At 35.7% G+C, this 22,529-nt stretch overlaps 1 protein-coding gene and 1 pseudogene across 3 annotated transcripts in view; one reads left to right on the top strand and one right to left on the bottom strand.

The window, feature by feature from the left end:
• CHIC1 (cysteine rich hydrophobic domain 1) overlaps nucleotides 1-22,529 on the top strand; it is a 63,405-nt gene that overhangs the window by 8,254 nt on the left and 32,622 nt on the right. For all 3 annotated transcript variants that reach the window (XM_021685879.1, XM_021685994.1, XM_021685935.1), the window contains 2 exons: nucleotides 7,347-7,401; nucleotides 18,314-18,469. In XM_021685879.1, coding sequence (XP_021541554.1) covers nucleotides 7,347-7,401; nucleotides 18,314-18,469 — 211 coding nt within the window. The remainder of the gene's footprint in view (nucleotides 1-7,346; nucleotides 7,402-18,313; nucleotides 18,470-22,529) is intronic.
• LOC110587769 lies at nucleotides 20,000-20,269 on the bottom strand (annotated as a pseudogene).

Genomic DNA, 22,529 nt, shown 5'->3' with positions numbered 1-22,529 from the left:
ACCCACCTCCCCTCTGGCCACCACCAGTTTATTCTCTGTATTTAGCAGTCTATTTTTGGTTTGTCTCCTTTTTCCTTTGTTTGTTCATTTGTGATGTTTCTTAAATTCCACATATGAGTGAAATCATGTTATTTGTCTTTCTCTGGCTGACTTATTTCACTTAGCATTATACCGTCTAGGTCCATCCATGTTGTTGCAAATGACAAGATTTCATTCTTTCTTACGGCTGAGTAATATTCCAGTGTGTGTGTGTGGGGGGGGGGGGAGAGAGAGAGAGAGAGAGAGTTCTTTCTTAGCCATTCACTTATTGCTGGATACTTGGGTTGTTTCCATCTCTTGGTTCTTATAAATAATTCTACAATAAACATGGAGTGTATATATCTTTTCAAATTAGTGGTTTTGTTTTCTTTGGTTAAATACACAGTAGTGGAATTACTGGATCATATGGTAATTCTATTTTTAATTTTGTGAGGAACCTCCACACTGTTTTCCACAATGGCTGCCACCAGTCTGCATTCCCACCAACAGTGCATGAGGGTTCCTTTTTCTCCACATCCTCGCCAACACTTTTTATTTCTTGTCACTTTGATTTTAGCCATTCTGACAAGGGTAAAGTAATATTTCATTGTAGTTTAATTTGCATTTCCCTGGAGATTAGTGATGTTGACCATCTTTTCATGTGTCTGTTGGCCATCTATATGTCTTCTTGGGAAAAATGTCTGTTCAGGTCTTCTGCCCATTTTTAATCAGATTTGTTTTCCTGGTGTTGAATTGTATAAGTTCTTTACATATTTTGGATATTAACCCTTCATTGGATGTATCATTTGAAAATATCTTCTCCCATTCATTAGGTTGCCTTTTAATTTTGTTGATGATTTCCTTCACTGTGCAAAAGCTTTTTATTTGTGTAGTCCCAGTAGTTTAATTTTGCTTTTGCTTTTGTTTCCATTACCAGAAGAGACATATCTAGAAAAATGTTTCTATGACCAGTGTCAAAAAAAATTACTGCCAGTGTTTTCTCCCAGGAATTTTATGGTTTTGCATCTCACATTTAGGTCTTTAATCCATTTTGAGTTTGTTTTTGATCTGGTGTAAGAAAATGGTCCAGTTTCATTCTTTTGCATGTAGCTCTCCAGTTTTCCCAGCACCATTTGTTGAAGAGTCTTTTTCTCATTGTATATTCCTGCCTCTTTTGTTGGAGATTAATTGACCATAAAATCATGGTTTATTTCTGGGCTCTTATTCTTTACCATTGATCTATGTGTCTATTTTTATGTCAGTAACATACCATTTTGATTACTACAACTTTGTATTATATCTTGAAATCTGGGATTGTGATGACTCCAGTTTTGTTCTTCTTTTTCTTTTTTCTTCTTTTTTTTTCAGGGTCTTTTGTGGTTCCATACAAATCTTAAAATTAATTGTTCTAGTTCTGTGGGAAAATGTTATTGGTATTTTAATAGGGATTGCATTAAATCTGTAGATTGTTTTGGGTAGTATGGATATTCTAACCATATTGGTTCTTCCAAGCTGTGAGTATGAAATATATTTCCATTTGTTTATGACCTCTTCAAATTTCTTTCCTCAGTGTATCAGTTCTCTGAGTATGGGTCATTCACCTCCTGGGTTCAGTTTATTCCTAGCTATTTTATTCTTTTTGGTGTATAGTAATTGGGATTATTTTCTTAATCTCTCTTTCTGTTACTTTCATTATTAGTGTATACATGCAACAGATTTCTGTATATTAATTTTGTATTCTGTGATTTTATTGAATTCATTAAGCAGTTATAGTAGGTTTTTGGTGACATCTTTAGGGTTTTCTATATATAGTATCATATCATCTGCAAATAGGGAAAGTTTTAAGTCTCGCTTACCAATATGGATGCCTTTTGTTTCTTGTCTGATTGCTGTGGCTAGAACTTCTAGTACTATATTGAATAAAGGAGATGAGAGTGGACATCTCTTTCTTGTTCCTGATCTGAGAGGAAAAGCTGTCAGTGTTTCACCATTGAGTATGATGTTTGCTGTGAGTTTTTCATACATGGCCTTTATGATGTTGAGGTGTGTTCCTCTAAACCTACTTTGTTGAGAATTTTTATCATGAGGAAATGTACTTAATCAGATGCTTTTTTTGCATTTATTGGGATAATCGTATAGTTTTTATCCTTTCTCTTGCTGATGTGATATAGCACATTGATTGATTTGCAAACATTGAACCACATTTAAACATCCCTGGAATAAATCCCAATTGATTGTGGTGAATGATTTTTTTAAGGTATTGTTGGATTCAGTTTGCTATTATTTTATCAAGGATTTTTGCATCTGTGTTTATCAGATATTGGCCTGTAGTTTTCTCTCTTTTTTTGTAGTGTCTTTATCTGTTTTTGGTATCAGAGTAATGCTTGCCTTGTAGAATAAATTTGGAAACTTTCCTTCCTCTTCTATCTTTTGTAATACTTTGTAAAGAATAGGTATTAACTTTTCTTTAAATTTTTGGTAGAATTCACTTGTGAATACATCTGGTTCCAGATTTTTGTGTGTTGGGGTTATTATTACTGAATCAATTTCATTGTTAGTAATTGGTTTGTCAAATTTTCTGTTTCTTTCTGCTTCAGTTTTGGAAGGTTACATGTTTCTAGGAATTTATCCATTTCTTCTAGCTTGTCCAATTTGTTGGCAAATAATTTTTCATAATATTCTCTTATAATCCTTTGTATTTCTGTGGTGTCAGTTGTTATTTCTCCCCTTCATTTCTGATTTTATTTAATTATGCCCTCTCTCTTCCTTTTTCTATGAATATGGCTAAAGATTTATCAATTTTCTTGATCTTTTCAAAGAATCAACCCCTGGTTCCAATGATTGCTTCCATTATTTTTTTAAGACTCTATTTTTTTAAGGTTTTATTTATTTATTTAAGAGTGAGAACAGAGTGAGAGAGAGAGCACATGAATGGGGGGAGGGGCAGAGGGAGAGGAAGAAGCAGGCTCCCCATTGAGCAGGGAGCCCGACATGGGGCTCAATCCCTGGACTCTGGGATCATGACCTCAGCCAAAGGCAGATGCTTAACCAACTGAGCCACCCAGGTGCCCTAAACTCTATTCTTTTTTTTTCACTTCTGCTCTACACTGTATCATTTCCTTCCTTCTACTGACCTTGAGCTTTGTTCTTATTTTTCCAGATCCTTTAGGTGTACGGTTACATTGTTTATTTGAGATTTCCTTGCTTCTTGAAGTAGGCCTGTATTGCTATAAACTTCCCTCTTAGACCAGCTTTTGCTGCATCCCACCCTTACATTTTCATTTTCATTTTCTCAGTGTATTTTTTTATTTCCTCTGATTTCTTGGTTGATCCATTCAGTGTTTAGTAGCATGTTATTTGGCCTCCATATATTTGTATTCTTTCCAGATTTTTTCTTGTGATTGATTTCTAGTTTCATATCCTGTGGTCAGAAAAGATGCATGATATTTTAATCTTTTTTAATTTATTGAGACTGTTTTGTGGCCTAACATAATCTTTTCTGGAGAATGTTCCATATGCACTTGAAAAGAATGTGTATTCTACTGTTTTTGGGTGGAATGTTCTGAATATATCTGTTAGGTCCATCTGGTCCAATGTGTCATTCAAAGTCACTGTTTCCCTATTGATTTTCTGTCTGGATGATCTATCTATTAATGTAAGGGGGTATTATAGTCCCCCAGTATTGTATCACTGTCAATTTCTTCCTTTGTGTCTGTTGATAGTTGTTGCCTCATGAATTTAGGTGCTCCCGCATTGGGTGCAAAAATATTTACAGTTGTTATATTACCTTGTTGCTTTGTTCCCTTTATCATTATGTAGTTTCCTTTTTTGTCACTTGTTACAGCCTGTTTTAATACCTATTTTGTTCAATATAAGTATTGCTACCCCAGCTTTCTTTTCACTTCCATTTGCATGGTGAATGTGTTTCCATTCCTCCATGTTCAATCTGCATGTGTCTCTAGGTCTGAAGTGAGTCTCTGGTAAGCAGCATATGGATGGGTCTTGCTTTTTTATCCATTCAGTCACCCTGTGTCTTTTGATTGGAGCAGTTAGTCTATTTACATTCAAAGTAGTTATTGATAAATATGTACTTATTGCCATTTTATTACTTGTGTTATTGTTTTTATAGTTCTTCTCTGTTCCTTTCTTTATATATACATATATATATATTTGAGATAGAGAGTGAGAGAGAACACGAGCACAAGTGGGGGGGGCAGAGGAAGAGGGAGTAACAGGCTCTGTACTGAGCAGAAAGTCTGATGCAGGGCTCCATCCCAAGACCCTGAGATCATGACCTGAGCCAAAGGCAGATGCTTCACAAACTGAGCCACTCAGGCACCCCTTCTCTGTTCCTTTCTTGTCTTGCTCTCTTCTCTTGTGGTTTGGTGGCTTTCTTTAGTGATGTGCTTAGATTCTTTTCTCTTTATTTTTTGCATATCTATTACAGATGTTTGATTTGTGGTTACTGTTAGGTTCATACATAACATGCACATGGCAATCTATATTAAGTTGATGTTTGCTTAAGTTTGAAGCCATTTTAAAAGCACTAAATTTTTACTCCTCCCCTCATGTTTTAGCTATATGATATCATACTTTACATCCTTTGATTTTATAAAACCTTTCCCTGATTTTTTATTGATAATATTGATTTTACTGCTTTTGTGCTTTAATCTCCATACTGGTTTTATAACTGATTAATCAACTACTTTTATTATGTTGGTATTTACCTGTGAAATTTTTCCTTTCACAATTTTCTTTCCTGATAATGGCCTTTTCTTTCCATTCAGAGAATTCCCTTTAATGTTTCTTGTAAGGCTGGTTTAGTTATGGTGAACACCTTTAAGTTTTGTTTGGAAAACTACCTCTCCTTCTATTCTGAATGATATCCTTGCTGGGTAAAGTATTCTTGGTTGCACATTTTTTCTTTTCAGCACTTTGAATATATCATGCCACTGTCTTCTGGCCTATAAAGTTTCTGCTGAACAATCAGCTTATAGCCTTATGGGGTTCCCCTTGTGTGTAACTCTTTCCTTTTCTGTTTCATTTAAAGTTCTCTCTTTATCACTACTTTTTGACATTTTAATTATTATGTGTCTTGATGTGCACCTCCTTTGGTTGATTTTGTTGGGGACTTTCTGTGCCTCCTGGATCTGGGTATCTGGATATCTGTTTCCTTCCCCAGATGAAGGAATTTTTCAGCTTATTTCTTCAAATAAATTTTCTGCTCCCTTTTCTCTCTCTTCTCCTTTGGGGATCCCTATAATATGAATGTTATTATACTAGATGATGTCACTGAGTTCTCTTAATCTACTGTCAGTTTTAATTTTTTTTTTTTCGTTTTGCTGTCCAGCTTGGTTGCTTTCCATTATTCTGTCTTCTAGGTAGATGATAAATTCTCCTGCCTCTGATCTGCTGTTGATTTCCTCTAGTGTATTTTTATTTCAGTTATTGAGTTTTTCATTTCTGATTGGTTCTTTTCTATATTTTCTATCTCTTTGTTGAAGATCTCACTGAGACCCTCCACTCTTTTCTCAAGTCCAGTAAATATTTTTATAGCCATTACATTGAATTGTTTATCAGGCTTATTGCTTATCTCCTTTCATTTAGCTATTTTGCTGTGGTTTTGTCCTGTTCTTTCACTTGGGACATATTCCTCTGGTTCTTCATTTTGTCTCTCTGTGTTTGTTTCTATGCATTAGGAAAGTTAGTTACGTCTCCTGATCTTGAAGGTAGTGGCCTTGTGAAGAAGAGGTCCTGTTGTGCCTTGTAGCACAATGTCCCCTGTTCACCAGAACCAAATATTTCAGGGGTGTCTCCTGTGTGGGTTGTGTGTGCCCTACTGTTGTGGCTGGGTGGGCAGCATTTGCCTTCAGTCCACTTGGCCACAATGGCCCATTTTGCCTGTTGTGGGTGCTCTGGGCAGGGTTTGGTCTCTGTGCTGTTAAGGGGCTAGTCTGGAGCTACTCTGGGTTGATAGTTGGGGGGTATCAACAGTCAGACTAGATGTCTGCCCTCTGCTTGTTTGCTGGTATTGTGGTCACACCAAACTCCAGGGCACTCTCCCTGTGTTATCCCTGGAGAGACTTTTGTTGGTAGGTGGGGCCTGCATTCAAACCAAATGCCTATTCTAGTCCATGTGTTGGGGCTGCAGTGACCCCAAACTACAGGGCTCTCTGTAAACCTGAGAGGTTTTTGTCGGTGGGCAGGGCCAGCAGATCAGATGCTTACCCCCAGCTCATCTGCTGGGGCTGCATAGGTACTGATCAACAGGGTACTCTCTCTTTCCTGCCAGTTATAAGGTTTGGCTGCTGGGGCTGCAGTTGAACTGGTGTGTGGTTTATCTTCCCCTCTCCTCAGGCAGGAGTCATTTTGGAGTGGTGCTGGTCCTTGCCAGGGCTGCTGGCAGGATAAAATGTGCCAGGAGCTGCTTTGGACAGATGTGTGCCTAGTGGGGTAGGTTGGATGGGGTAGATCCACAGGAGAACACAGAGGCAGGGTGTGTGGTGTTAGCAAGGTAGGTGGAGAGTGTTCTCACTGGTTCCTGCAGGTGTCCTGGTATCTGGGCTGGGGATAGGGTGGAGGTGGGGATGGCACCCTCCAGCTCTTTTGTTCTTGAAGAAGTCTCCTAAAGATCCCTGCCCCTCCAGCACACATTCTGAGATTAGTAAATAAATCTCCTTTCTGTATATCCAGGTGCTTTTCAAACTTCTTTATCTCAGCAGGGTTGTTTGTTATACTGTCTCTTTAAGGGCTCAGATTTCAATGAGCTTACTTGAGTCAGAGCTTTCAAGGCTGAGACCTGTTTTCTGAAAACAAATTGAGCATATACGTGAAAGCCATTCATAAAGATCAAACTTTGAGTATCTGAATACTAACTGATCATAAGTTTTTGAACTACAGCTCCAAAGGTTATATTAGTTTTTTATTAGAAAAATTTTCATATATACATAAAAGTAGAAAGAATAATATTATCCACTCCTACATACTACCAATTAGCCAGTTCGAATAGTTATCAACTAAAATGGGTTTTAACAGAAACATTTCAGTCAAAAATCTTATTTCCAACTCTAATTTGTTATTATTTAATCCCATATCATGCATGGATGTAATTAGAATACTACTTTAACATTTGCACCATAAGTTTCTTTTACTATTAATTCAGATTAATAGTCAAAGATTTGTTTTCTGTAAATATCATAAAATTATTTTTAGGACACATTTTTAAATCACAACATCAAATGAAAAATGCATGGCTTTGTTACTTAAAAAGGGAGGGGGTAAAGAGTTAAATATGCTGGGTAGAATATATTTTGTTCTTTGTTTTTAAGGTTTGGCTTGAGCAACAAGTTTGATACTGAATTTCCCTCAGTTCTAACAGGGAAGGTAAGTGAGAGTTTGCTTTGAACTTTTCAATTCTAAAAGCATTGTTTTATAGCTTATTCAGTATTATGACAAATGCTTTGGCTCCCCGGTAATGATGGTAACAAGAAGCCAGGGTACTTGGAAGCTGTGTCATTAATGACTGAAAGCTGTCACCATGACTACCAGCCTATGACCAGTTATCTTGCTCATTGTACATTAATGCCAGCCATTATTTGCTTATCTGTTCAGTTTTTCCAGTTTTGCCCTTTATTCTCAGCACTAGTAGCTATAATTGTTTTCATTTAGGTCCGTAATCCCAATGTCTTTAGAGTTAACAAAGTTATCATTGTTTAACTTTGTATCACTCTATTATTTTTAAAGTGTCCTGCAGTATGATTTGTTATACATCGAAAGAATCAAATGTTTGGTCAGACATTTTTCTACCTTTTAGATAGTTTGAGTTTCTAAAATTGGACTCGCTGCAATAAATTAGTACCTTTCTATTCCCTGGTTCCTCTACATTCAGTAGTATCTTCATGCTTGAGGTTCAGTATTCAGAGACTTCTTAGGATTTGAAACTATGTTTGGAAAATCCTCTTACAATAGGAATGCTAACTTCTAGGCCCAAAGAAAAAGGCTTTGACTAAGGCAAAAAGTTACTTACACATGTTTGTCACTTGAGGAAATATAGAAGAAAGAGAAAAGCCATTATATTAAAACATACTCAAAAATTTCCAAATTGTTAATAGCTGAATGCTAGATAGGTGAAATGATGATTTGGGGTTAAAAGAAATGAACTTTTTTTATTTTTAAGCCTGTAATTTAGTAGTATTCTGCTCAATTTTAGTACTAGAACAATGCTACTTGTCAGTATTTATTTGGTCATATTTGAAAATCATTCCATTCCCTAAAGGGCTTTTATGTAATTTACTGTTAAATTTTCTCATAATGTTAGTGAGAAAAGCAAAGTACAAATCCGTGTCTACAATATGTGTAATAAAGGGGGAAAAATAAGCACATTAATAATTGTATAAAGAAATTCTAGAAGGCTACACATGGAACTAAATAAAAGTGGTTACCTTGATGGGAGAAGAGGAGAGAGATGGATGGAGGCAAGGGTAAGGATGAGATCATTTTTGGTATTTTGGTATTTAGTATTATTTTGATTTTTGAACCATGTCACTATGTTACCTATTCAAACCTTAATTTACTTTAATTTGTCCTCTTGTTCTAAACTCTCTGAGAATGGGATAAAATGCATCTAATATTGGCTCCTTTTTGTCATGATACATTTTCTAGCCGCTTGCTTTTCACTTTTGGCCTAATTGCAATCTTTTCCCCAGCTTTATTCAGAGGGAGGGAGAGAAAGACAGCAGAGTTATTTCTTTTCACAAGGGTTATCACTTAAAATTATAAGAAATTCTATTTGATTTAACCCTGAAAGGTATTTTATACTTTATTTGATTCCTTTACCCCCTGAAAAATGGAAGCTAGCTAGAGACAGTATAGTGTAGTTAAACTTTGAAATCCGATCTGGGTTGGAATACAAGGTCTATCACTTGGCTTTGTGGCCTTGAGCAAGCCACTTCTTTGAGCCTCAGTTCTTATGTGAATAGTACCTCACTTCTTGTTGTAAGGATTAAATGAAAGAGCATGTATAAAATTTCGAGTATATTGTCAGGTACTTATTAGCTTCCCAGTGTAAGTTGTTGTTGTTGTTTTTTTTCCCGCCAGTGTATCCTAGTTTCATCCTGATTATTTAATTCTCCAGTTTTTTTCTGACTAGCTTTCAATTTTTAACTGCTTTTGCTACTTTTACATTCTTTACTGAGAAACAGTTTATTCACTGGTCCCATCAATAATCTATCCTTTTAACTGTTGACCTTTTCTGTCTCTCCTGATGTATAATGTGAAGTCATTCCATATAATAAGCAAGTGGAAATAGTCCCTGGCTAAGTTAACAGAAAATATGTGTCCATTTACCTTTTTAGGATACAAAGAGCCCTTTGGTTTGATGTTTTGGCCTCACTCTCTAGAATGTTTTACCTTCTTATCCTGATCATTTAGAATAATTTGCCAATTGAAGCAGCAGTTCAAACTTAGATTGGTTTTATATGAATTAATCATAAATGTTTTCTCCAAAAGAAAAAAATAGCTGTGGAAAAATCCCTTGAATAATAATGTGTTTGTGGAAAGATGACAAATTCAATATTAAATTAAAGGGAATGTGAATTAAAACATCTCCAATGGAAAACTTGTTCTTTGTGTTTCCCTGGTGTTGCTGCATGTGTTGTCTGGGCAGTTACATTCAGTTTTATTACTGGTTTGTTTTTTAAAAGTTTGAATTACAAGTCCAAGGAATTCTAGAAAATGAATAATCAAAAAAAAAAAAAAAGTCAGAGAACAGAGTTTCCAGGCACAAATGTATCCATCTTTGAAATTGGCCAGTTTTATATGCTCAAGGAATATTTAGAATATTTCTTCATACTTCTTCATTTCTTTCCAAACCTTCTAAAACTAAAAACTCCACCATTGAAAAAGATAGTACAGTTTTTTTTTTAAACTAGAGTAAGAATGTTAAGCTGCTTTTGGTATGCATTTACAAAACATATATGATCTGAATATGAGCTGTTCTTAAAGATATCCTTTCTTTTCAGGTGACCATTTCTATAGCACATATCAATGATTGGGTGTTTATTCTAGTGTGCATTATTTAAAGAAATGAGGCATAAATGATACTGTGATTTTTTTTCTTAGTTTAGTTTTTAGTGATGAAAACAACACTAACAGGAATTCCGAAAGTCTGATTTTTAAAAGTCACATGGTGATAACATGAGTTTTATTCATTTTTCTCTTTAATGAGACAATTTTTGCCCAGTAGGCACTGTTATATTTGTATAGGTTATTATGAATTATCAAAATGCTTCTCTGATAACTGGGGGAATAGGCAAGAAGAATTACATTAGCCAGGAAGAAAAAAAAACTAAAAGGAAGGTCTGAATTCCAAACTTAGCAGCCTTTGTGTAAAATATTTTTAAATGAATAAATGTAATCTCTAAAATAGAAAAATAAATTTACCTTTTACAAAATCAGTCTTCTGGCATGAATGGGATTCTAAATAGCTTTTATGCCTAAACTAAACAAAATTGCATAGAGTTAATTCTGAAAACAAAAAGCCATTTTGACAAGCTTCATGGTTCAGTACTAATTTTGTGCCTATGTGTTAATGCTTTTAATACAAATAAAAAGCTAACCTTTTATATTAAGTGCAGAAAAGATTGTTTCCCCCATTTCACTAAGGATAAGTCTTCCTCTCATGATAGGATATATCAAGCAGGTACATACACACAGATTCTGGTGACCAGAAAATGAAAGAACCACTGGACTTTAGAAAAGAAATGAAAGCTTCTGGCCCTCAGCTTGAAACAATTAAATGGTGTTATGGGGAGATTAGTGTGCAGTGTTGGGGGAAACCTAAGCCATAAAATCGACCATTACTATTGTGATCCAATATGACAAGTGATTGATAGGGTTGTGTTCCCCATGATTGAAGGAGGAAAAACAGTCTTGCTGGGTTTTGCTTATATTTTCTTCTGTTTGCAGAGTCTCTTGCATCCTGTTATAAAATATTATGACCCTTTCCCCCACCTTTATGATGTGGCTTTCTTTTTTCTTTACAAGAAAGTCAAAAGGAATTAAATGTTTCTTTACAACCTGCCCTTCAGCTAGAAAGTAAAAGGCTTCCATCTAACTTTCATTACTAAAGATACTCAGTTATATGGAAGTAAATGAGTAAAATTCTGACTCCACACAGTTAACTAAACATTTTTTCACAATGTTTAAATCGGGAGTTAACGAATTCTTATTTCCTATGTCTTTATCATCTGTTTTATGACTTTTACTGTCATTCAAATACAGATTTTTTTCCCAAAGAAAATCCTGTCCCCCTTTTAAAGGCAAAACACAGATTTTATTTTATTGTTTGAAATTCTAGTAGTTTTCCTTCCAATATATTTATCTTATGACTTCAAAAAATCTGAATTCTCATTTTTAGTAACATCAGTATTGTAGTTTTTAGTTTGCCCATGGTAAGAGAGTACTAATTGACAGGATTATGTGTTAAAGGTGGAAAGTATTGGCAGGAAAGAAGGAAAATTGTTACATTTTTTTTTAAAGTTTTGGTTAATTTATTTCCAGAAGGATGTAATAAAAGAAAAATTTTATAACAAATTTTATATATCTTGGCATATATTTTATTCACAATATTTTAAACAAAAAGCAAGTTTTACATTTTTGGACTGATTAGTTTCTGGCTTCCAACTAAATATTCTAAGTAAAAATTTTACTTTTTAAATAAAAATTTAAATTCTAATTATAAGCACTTAAATTTGTAAGTGCACAGATTTAATAATTTTATGATTTACATTTACCAGATTTTAAAAATGTGTTAGTGTTTCTAGATACACAATTTAAAGAGAATTGGTAGTAATGTTATATTACAAATTAGAGCTAAATATATTTTCCTTATTTTAATTTCTATTTCCTTGCTCAGTGATTGACTAGGGAAAAGAAGTTGAGTATCACTGTCTAAGAGGTAAATCTTAAGATAGCAACTTGGCATCTGGTTTTTTTTTTTAAAGATTTTATTTATTTATTTGACAGAGAGAGACACAGTGAAAGAGGGAACACAAACAGAGGGAGTGGGAGAGGGAGAAGCAGGCTTCCCGTGGAGCAGGGAGCCCCATGTGGGGCTCGATCCCAGGACCCATGAGCCGAAGGCAGATGCTTAACGACTGAGCCACTCGGGCGCCCCTGGCATCTGTTTTTTTAAAAGGACATCTCTTTTTTTCCTCTAAAGAATTGAAGAACTGAAGAGCATTGAATTTGCATTAAAACTGTAGCTGATTGACCATCACAGGCCACGCCCACCTGTGCACCTCTCTGGACACCTTCCACTGTCCCCAGGTGCCATCACGCGCCTGCCCAGCCAGATGCCCACAGGTGCCTTTGCACACTGCACTCAGTTGCACACCCCTAGCAGCCCTCATGGGCCATGCCCAACCACACACCCTCAGCCACCATCACACACCATGCCCAGCCTTGTGCCCTTGGTCAACCCAGCCTGAAGCCCCCAGTTGCCATAGTGCTTCGGGGGATCCAACATAGGACTAGTGACCTAGCACAAATTTTGCTAACACTACCCCTCTACTCCCAAGTCCCCCAGTGGGGAACCCCCCCCCCCCAGAGTTTGCCTGCTGGGTCCCACAGAGAGCAAGCATGGCCACAACAGGCAGAGAGTCAGTGCAGATGACTGCACTAAAAGGAAAATTGAATCAGATGAAATAGCAGGGCATAAAAACACACATAGGATACTCTACTGAAGGGCTAGGTTCTGGTGAACAGGGGACACTGCACTCCAGGGCTCTCCAGGACCTCTTCTTCATAAAAATCACTACTTTTAAGAACAGAAGAAACAACTGACTTTCTTTACATACGGAAAGAGACACAGAGAGGCAGACAAAATGAGACAGAGAAATTTATCCCAAATGAAAGAAGAGGACAAGGCCATAGCCAGAGACCTAAGTCAAACAGATGTAAGTAACATGCCTGATAGAGAATATAAGCAGTGGTCATAAGGATACTCACTGGACTTAAGAAAAAAGTGGAAGACATGAGTGAGACCCTTAACACAGAGAAAGGAATAACATAGCAGAGATAAAGGGCACAATATAAATGAAATGAGAAACATGCAGGGTTCCTGGGTGGCTCAGTTGGTTGAGCATCTGCCTTTGGCTCAGGTCATGATCTCAGGGTCCTGGGATCGAGCCCCACATTGGGTTCTCTGCTCAGCAGGGAGCCTACTCCCTCTCCCTCTGCCTGTAGCTATGCCTACTTGTGATCTCTCCCTCTCTCTGTGTCTGTCAAATAAATAAAATCTTTAAATAATAATAATAAAAAAGAAATGAGAAACATGCTTGATGGAATGAACAGAGGTTGGAAGAAGCAGAGAAATGAATTAGTGACCTAGAAGACAAAGTAATGGAAAGTAATCAAGCTGAACAAGGGGGAGAAAAGAATTATGCAAAATGAGAATATACTGAGGGAGCTCAGTGACTCCATCAAATGTAATAGCATTCATATTATAGGAATCCCAGGAAAAAAAGAGAGAGAGAAAGGGGGGGCAGAAAATTTATTTAAAGAAATAAGAGCTGAAAATTCCCCCAATCTTGGGAAAGAAAGAGATATCTAGATCCAGGAGGCACAGAGAACCCCCAACAGAATTAACAAAAGCAGACCAACGCACAGACATATTGTACTTAAATTTGCAAAATATAGTGATAAAAAATTTTAAAAGCAGCAAGACAAGAGAAGTCATTAAATTACAAGGGAAATCCCATAAGGCTAGCAGGAGATTTTTCAACAGAAACTTTGCAAGCCAGAAAGGAGTAGCGTGATATATTCAAAGTGCTGAATGGGAAGAATTTGCAGCCAAGAATACTCTACCCAGCTAGGCTATCATTCAGAATACAAGGAGAGAGAGAGTTTTCCAGACAAGCAAAAACTAAAGGAGTTCATGACCATTAAACCAGCTCTGCAAGAAATATTAAAAGGGACTCTTTGAGTAGAGAAACCAAAAGTGACAGTATAGAAGTAGGAAACACAAAAGCAGTAAAAATGAATTTTTCTGCAAAAAAGTCAAGGAACTCACAAAAAAAGTATATAGAATACAATAACGTATACCTAAAAGGTGTGGGGGACAGGAGAAAAGAATGTGTTCAAACTTAAATGACCATCAAAAATATAGACTGCTATATGCAGAAGGGGTTATATGCAAACCTAATGGTAACCACATATCAAAAGCCACTAATAGATATACAAAGAATAAAGAGAAAGAAATCCAAATATATCATTAAAGAAAATAAGCAAAACATGAAAAAAGACAAGAAAGGATCAGAGAAGAGCTTCAGAAACAACCACAAAACAAGTAATAAAATGGCAATAAATATGTATCTATCAGTAATTGCTTTGAATGTAAATGAGCTAAATGCTGCAATCAAAAGACACAGGGTGACAGAATGGATAAAAAAAAAAGAGCCATCTATTTGCTGCCTGCAAGAGGCCCATTTTAGACCTAATGACACCTACAGATTGAAAGTGAGAGGATTGAGAAACATTTAACATGCAAATGGATGTCAAAAGAAAGCCAGAATAGCAACATTTATATCAGACAAAATAGACTTTAAAACAAAGACTGTAACAAGAAGCAAAAAAGGACAATATATAATAGTAAAGGGGATAATCCAACATGAAGATATAACAATTGTAAATATGTATGCACCCAACATAGGAGCACCCAAATACATAAAACAGTTAATAACAAACATAAAGGAACTACTCCATAATAATATAATAATAGTAAGGGACTTTAACACCACACATCAAGTGGACAGATCATCTAAACAGAACATGAACAAGGAAACAATGGCTTTGAATGACACACTGGAACAGAAAGATTTAACAGATATATTCAGAACATTCCCTCCTAGAACAGGAGAATACACATTCTTTTCAAATGCACATTCATGATTAAAAACCCTTAACAAAATAAGTTTAGAGGGAACATACCTCAACATAATAAAGGCCACCTATGAAAAACCCACAGCTAACATCATCCTTAATGGGGAAAAACTGAGAACAAGACAAGGATGTCTACTCTCACCACTTGTATTCAACATAGTACTGTAAGTCCTAGCCACAGTAATCAGACAACAAAAAGAAATAAAAGGCATCCAAATCAGCAAGGAAGAAGTAAAAGTTTCACTAGTTGCAGATGACATGATACTATATATAGAAAATCCTAAAGGCTCCAACAAAAAATTGCTAGAACTGGTAAATCTAGTGAAGTCACAGGATACAAAATCAACGTACAGAAATCTGCTGCATTTCTATACAATAATGAAGTGACAAGAAATTAAGAAAACAGTCCCATTTACAATTACATCCAAAATAAGACACCTAAGAATAAATCTAACCAAAGAGGTGAAAGACCTGTACTCTGAAAACTATAAATCACTGATGAAAGAAATTCAAGACAACACAAAGAAATGGAAAGACATTCCATGCTCACGGATTGGAAAAACCAATATTGTTAAAATGTCTGTGTTACCCAAAGCAGTCTACAGATTTATTGCAATCTACAGAAGCATTTTTCACGTAACTAGAACCAACAATCCTAAAATTTGTCTGGAACCACAAAAGACCCCAAATAACCAAAGCAATCTTGGGGGAAAAAAAAAAAAAAAGCAAAGCTGAAGGCATCAAATTCCAGACTTCAAGTTATATTTCAAAGCCATAGTTACCAAAACAGTATGGTACTAGTATAAAAACGATGTGGAGACAAAAGAACACTCATGTACTGTGGGAAATGCAAACTGGTGCAACCACTATGGAAAACAATATGGAAGTTCCTCAAAAAAGTTAAAAATAGAACTGCTCTATCATCAAGCAATTGCACTGCTGGGTATTTACCAAAGAATACAAAAACACTATTTCAAAGGGATTTATGCCCCTCAATGTTTATAGCAGCATTATTTACAATAGCCAAGGTATGGAAGCCGTGTAAGTGTCCATGGATTGATGAATGGATAAAGAAAATGTGATATGTGATACAGATATAGATATATCCACACAATGGAATATTATTCAGCCATAAAAAGGATGGAATATTGCCATTTGCAACAACATGGATGGAGCTAGAGAGTATATATATTGCTAAGTGAAATAAGTCAGTCAGAGAAAGACACCATATGATTTCACTCATATGTGGAATTTTAGATACAAAACAAGCAAAGGGGAAAAAATAAGACAAAGCAAGAAGCAGACTGTTAATTATAGAGAACAATCTGATGGTTAAGGGGAAGATGGGTGAAATAGTGATGGGGATTAAGGAGTGCACTTGTCTCTGTGAGCACAGGGTGAAGTATGGAACTGTTGAAATACTCTGTTGTACACCTGAAACTAATATATCACTGTATGTTAACATACTGGAATTAAAATGAAAAATTAAAAAACAAAATGTAGCTATTTAGCCTTTTGTTTATAATAGAATGTATAGCAAGGCCATGGATTATTAATGGTTACCTGATCAAATGCCTTGCCTTCAGGTGAGACCAGGCAAAAGAGAGCTTTGCTTTTCTTTCTTCAAAGCTCATCAAGAGATAGGATTCACTGGCTTCCTTTTTCAAAGCATTCTTGTTATTAATGAGGTTCTTTTTAAGATACGATTTCCATTTTCTGTGAGATATATAAGGCAAAGATTATTATTCTCATTTTATACATGGGAAACTGAAACTCAGAAAAATTAAATGAACTTGCCTATGATTTTTCATAGCTAATAAGTAACTAGAATCAAAATCTTCATTTATTGTCTAATATGCTTAGCCTGTTAGCATTTTCTGTTTTTCAGTTATAAGGCGTGGTTCTCTGAATTTATTTTCATATTTACCCCAGGAAGTTAGTCATTTAATTGGAATTCTTTTTACTCCGTGATTGTCTTTAGGTCATATTGCCAACAATTTAGTTGGAGAATAGATTAGTTACATACCCATGTAAAAACAGTTTTGAGCTTGCAATTTTACAACTATTTGTTGGTTAACATATTGGGAAGAAAATCAAATTTATGGGTTAAGCAATTAACTTTATTGGGTGGCATGAACAATTCTAATAAAGCTAGTATAAGTAATGTTTTATTCATGATGGGGCTGAATTCTTTGGTCATGTATCTTTATAACATCTGCTAATAGGTATATGTTTTGTAGTGTTGATTCTAAGATATGTAATAAATTGAAATCCTCTAGTACAGTTTTTACTTGGAAGAGTTGTAAAGCTCCATATTTTATGTGCCAAACATATTAATGGAAGAGTTGTAAAGCTCCATATTTTATATACCGAACATGTTAATGGGGTTTTTATTTTATAGCAGCTTATTTTTTCTAATATTTTCATAATTTTTATTTTCACAGCCAGATGCTGGAATTTTTTTCCCATAGATTTTGCAGTCTGACAGCTTTCTAAATGAAAAGGAATAATTTTAGTGATCCAGAAATGTGATTTCACCGAAAGCAAATGATTTTTAGTATGCCTTTGAATTGTATAACCTTCAAGCAAGAGTTTTCGGTATAAATCTAATTGTGCCTGTCATGCTCTTGCCTTTGAACTGACTTTGTCGTTGTTTACAGAGAGGCACAAGCAGCCACTTCCAGGAATGGAAGTAGTAATTAAAATATTAAATTTGTATATTTAAGGACCTTTCAAATTTCAAAATTTACAGCAGTTTTTTGAGTCCATTTTATGCTGAATATTAAGACCCTTTTTTTAAAATGTAATTACTCCTCACTGTCTTATTAGTATAGCTTTTCCCTACAAACAATGGCAAGTGTTAAAATTGTTACACCGCAAATTTGCCAGGGAGAAAAGTGTCAAGAGTTACCTATTTAAAAGTAATCCAGGAATATTGCCAAAGCCTAATTTTAATTCCATTTCCTCTGATAGTATTTAGGTTTTTATTGTTACACTATGCTTCTAGTCTTACTAGTCAGAATGATTGGAGACTATAATATTGCCTGAATAATGAGAATATTTGGTAGAAAAACTGCTTGACGGGTATTCTTTACCACCAATTTTGTTGTCCTTTTAATGCTGGTAATTTCAGAAGATTATTTTTGAACATCAGAATAAGTTCTGTAAACATGAAATTATATTGTTTTGCTTTCTAATGTCATCCAAGAGTATGTAATACATAAAAGGAGGAAATCTATTTAGACGTGTAATTCCTTGAAGTATTTGTAAAAGACAAACATTTTCTTTAGGTTTAGAGATAAATAGTGGAAAGCTGCCCACAAACTGTTAAATAAAGATTGCACCCTTGTTATAGGTGGCCCCAGAAGAATTTAAGACCAGCATTGGCCGTGTGAATGCATGTTTGAAAAAGGCTCTCCCAGTCAATGTGAAATGGCTGCTATGTGGTTGTCTCTGCTGCTGTTGCACCCTGGGTTGCAGCCTGTGGCCTGTTATTTGTCTCAACAAAAGAGTGAGTAACCATTTTATTGTATAACCATAGAGCTAACTAACATTTATTGAATACTTATATGTACCAAGTATGTTACATGATTTTTAAAAATTCTCTTCAGTGTTAGCCTCATTCTGGAGACAAGCTTGGGGACAGAGAGATAAAGTGATTTGTCCAGCCTTTATTAACACTTTGTCACTTAATATGAGTTCCCATAATTTTATTTTATTTTTTTTACTATTATTTTTTTATTAGTTTCAGGGAAAGAATTTAGTGATCCATCAGTTGCATATAACACTCAGTGTTCATTTCATCAAGTGCCCTCCTTCATGCCCATCACCCAGTTATCCCTTCCCCCCACCCACCCTCCCTCCAGCAACCCTCAGTTTATTTCCTAGAGTTCAGCATCTCTTATGGTTTGCCTCACTTTCAATTTTCATCTTATTTAATTTTTCCTTCTCTTCATCTGTGTTCATTTGTTTTGTTTCTTAAGTTCTACATATGAGTGAAATCATACAGTATTTGTCTTTCTGTGACTGACTTATTTCGCTTAGCATGATATCCTCTAGTTCCATCCACATCGTTGCAAATGGCAAGATTTCATTCTTTTTGATGACTGAGTAATATTCCATTGTATATGTATACCACATCTTTATCCATACATCTGTTGATAGACATCTGGGCTCTTTCAATATTTTGGCTATTGTGGACATTGCTGCTATAAACATCAGGTGCAGGTGCCCCTTCGAATCACTATGTTTGTATCCTTTGGAAAGATATGTAGTAGTGCACATGCTGGGTTATAGGGTAGCTCTATTTTTAACTTCTTGAGGAACCTCCATACTGTTTTCCATAGTGGCTATACCAGCTTGCGTTCCCACTAACAGTGTAAGAGGGTTCCCCTTTCTCCACATCCTTGTCAACATCTGTTGTTTCCTGACTTGTTAATTTTAGCCATTCTGACCGGTGTGAGGTGGTATCTCATTGTCGTTTTGATTTGTATTTCCCTGATACTGAGTGATGTTGAACATCTTTTCATGTGCCTGTTGGCCATTTGTATGTTCACGTCTTCTGCCCATTTCTTGACTGGATTATTTGGTTTTTGGTGGTTGAGTTTGATAAGTTCTTTATAGATTTTGGTTACTAGCCCTTTATCTGATAAGACATTTGCAAATATCTTCTCCCATTCTGTAGGTTGTCTTTTAGTTTTGTTGACTGTTTCCTTTGCTGTGCAAAGCTTTTTATTTTGATGAGGTCCTAAAAGTTCATTTTTGTTTTTGTTTCCCTTCCTTTGGAGGCGTGTCTAGCAAGAAGTTGCTGCGGCCAAGGTCAAAGAGATTTCTGCCTGTGTTCTTCTCTAGGATTTTGATGGATTCCACTCTCACATTTAGGTCTTTCATCCATTTTGAGTTTATTTTTATGTAAGGTTTAAGAAAGCGGTCTAGTTTCATTCTTCTGCATGTGGCTGTCCAATTTTTCCCAACACCATTTGTTGAAGAGACTGTCTTTTTTCCATTAGATATTCTTTTTTTTTTTTTTAACATTTTGTATCTATATATTTTTCAAAAATCTGTCCATGAAGAAGGAGCCGGGTGTTAGTTTCCTTATAGGGGGAATATTCTCATGGAGATACTGTAAGGCCAAGTCGGTCCACTTCATTTATTGTTCTTTAACAAATTCTGTGGTGCCACCGTTGTCCTGTTCAGGTTCAGGAAGCTCATTCAGTGGTATTGCAACATCCTCATATGGCAGCTTGTCTTCTTGCCAAGCATCATCAGTCAAGTCCAAGATCCTTCCATCTCTCTGTAGCTCACTGTCCATTCTCTTGCAGCTTTGATTTTGTCAGACCTGTGCTGGACCCAGCACTCCATCTGCTTTCCTCCATTGGGTATTCTTTCTTGCTTTGTCAAAGATTAGTTGATGATGGTGTTGAGGGTCCATTTCTGGATTCTCTATCCTGTTCCATTGATCTGTGTGTCTGTTTTTGTGCCAGTACCATACTGTCTTGATGATTACCACTTTGTAATAGAGCTGGAAGTCCGGAATTGTGATGCCGCCAGCTTTACTTTTCTTTTTCAACATTCCTCTGGCTATTCAGGGTCTTTTCTGGTTCCATACAAAGTTTAGGGTTATTTGTTCCAGCTCCATGAAAAAGGCTGATGGTGTTTTGATAGGGGTTGCTTTGAATGTGCAGATTGCTCTGGTTAGCATAGACATTTTAACAATATTTGTTCTTCCAATCCATGAGCATGGAAAGTTTTTCCATTTCTTGTGTCTCCCTCAGTTTCTTTCATAAGTGTTCTATAATTTTCAGAGTACAGATCCTTTACCTCTTTGGTTAGGAATACCTATTCCTAGGTATCTTATGGTTTTTGGTGCAATTGTAAATGGGATCAATTCCTTGATTTCTCTTTCTTCTGCCTCATTGTTAGTATATAGAAATGCAATTGACTTCAGTGCATTGATTTTATATTCTGCAACTTTTCTGAATTCCTGTATGAGTTCTAGCAATTTTTGAGTGGAGTCTTTGGGTTTTCTACAAAGAGGATCATGTTGTCTGCTAAGAGTGAGAGTTTGACTTCTTTGCCGATTTGGATGCCTTTTATTCTTTTATTTCTTTTTGTTGTCTGATTGCTGAGGCTAGGACTTCTAGTACTATGTTGAACAACAGTGGTGAGAGTGGACATCCCTGTCATGTTCCTGGCCTTAGGGAAAAAGCTCTCAGTTTTTCCCCATTGAGGATGATATTAGCTGTGGGTCCTTCTATATAGCTTTGATGATCTTGAGGTATGTTCCTTCTACCCCTACACTGCTAAGAGTTTTTATCAAGAAAAGATGCTGTATTTTGTCAAATGCTTTTTCTGCATCTGTTGAGAGGATCATATGGTTCTTGTCCTTTCTTTTATTAATGTGGTGTATCACATTGGTTGATTTGCAGATGTTGAACCACCCTGGCAGCCCAGGAATAAATCCCACTTAGTTGTGGTGAATAATCCTTTTAATGTACTATTGGATCCTATTAGCTAGTATCTTGGTGAGAATTTTTGCATCCATGTTCATCAGGGATATTGGTCTGTAATTCTCCTTTTAGGTGGGGTCTTTGGTTTTCAGTTCTCATCATTTTAAATAAGTGAAATATAAATGGAGTACTGGAGTAAATATAAATGTAACTAGGCTACTTAATTCTTTTCTCAAAACCCAAACCTGTAATTTAAAGTATTTCTAAGCAGGGTGCCTGGATGGTTCAGTTGGTTAGGCATATGCCTTTGGCTCAGGTGATGGTCCCAGGGTCCTGGGATCGAGCCCCATGTTGGGCTCCCTGCTTATTGGGCATCTGCTTTTGCCTCTGCCCCTCCCTTCTGTTCATGCCCTCTCTCTGGCTCTCTGTCTCAAATAAATGAATAGAATCTTTAAAAAAATAAAGTATTTCTAAGCTATAACTATATGGAAGAGTTTCTTCTGCTCTGGAGAAAAGCAAAAGTGAGAGTAACCTACATAGTTGGGAGGAAATCCTTAGTTTTGAACATGTTGAAATAACATTATTATAACAAGACATTACTAGTTACATCATGGATTTAAGACTACTATCTTAATCTCATCTTTAAAACTTTTAGTCTTTGGAATGTTTTTATTTCCCAGTGGAAAGATTGAAGCCACCCTGTACCACACTGATGGTTTCATTTAAACTTTTAAATAATAATTAGCCTACTAAACTGTCTTTAGAATCATAGCACCTTGTGCAGCTATAATAAATGGTACAGTTGTTTGATAAAGGCCAAAAATATTCCCAAGAAATAGTCATTCATTTTCCATCTCCATCCTTCTCCTGCCTTTCTTAATGTGTACTTCAAAAGGAAAACAATGAAACACTGCCATCTGTATGACTTTTTGAATGAAAAAGTTAAACATTTTTTTGATTCCCTTGGTAACTACCAGTAGGTCAAAGCTTAATTTTAAGTAAAGCTTAGTTTATTATTTATCAAAGCATGTACAATATTTTCAGATGGTTTTCTATAAGTTAAAAAAAATTGACAGCATAAATTTCTCTAGTTGTCATTTTTAACAATTACAAATCAATAAC

Source organism: Neomonachus schauinslandi, chromosome X (genome assembly GCF_002201575.2).
Source record: "Neomonachus schauinslandi chromosome X, ASM220157v2, whole genome shotgun sequence".
Classification (NCBI taxonomy): Eukaryota; Metazoa; Chordata; class Mammalia; order Carnivora; family Phocidae; genus Neomonachus; species Neomonachus schauinslandi.
The sequence above is the reverse complement of the archived record's forward strand: the minus strand, read 5'-3'. Positions and strand labels throughout refer to the sequence as shown.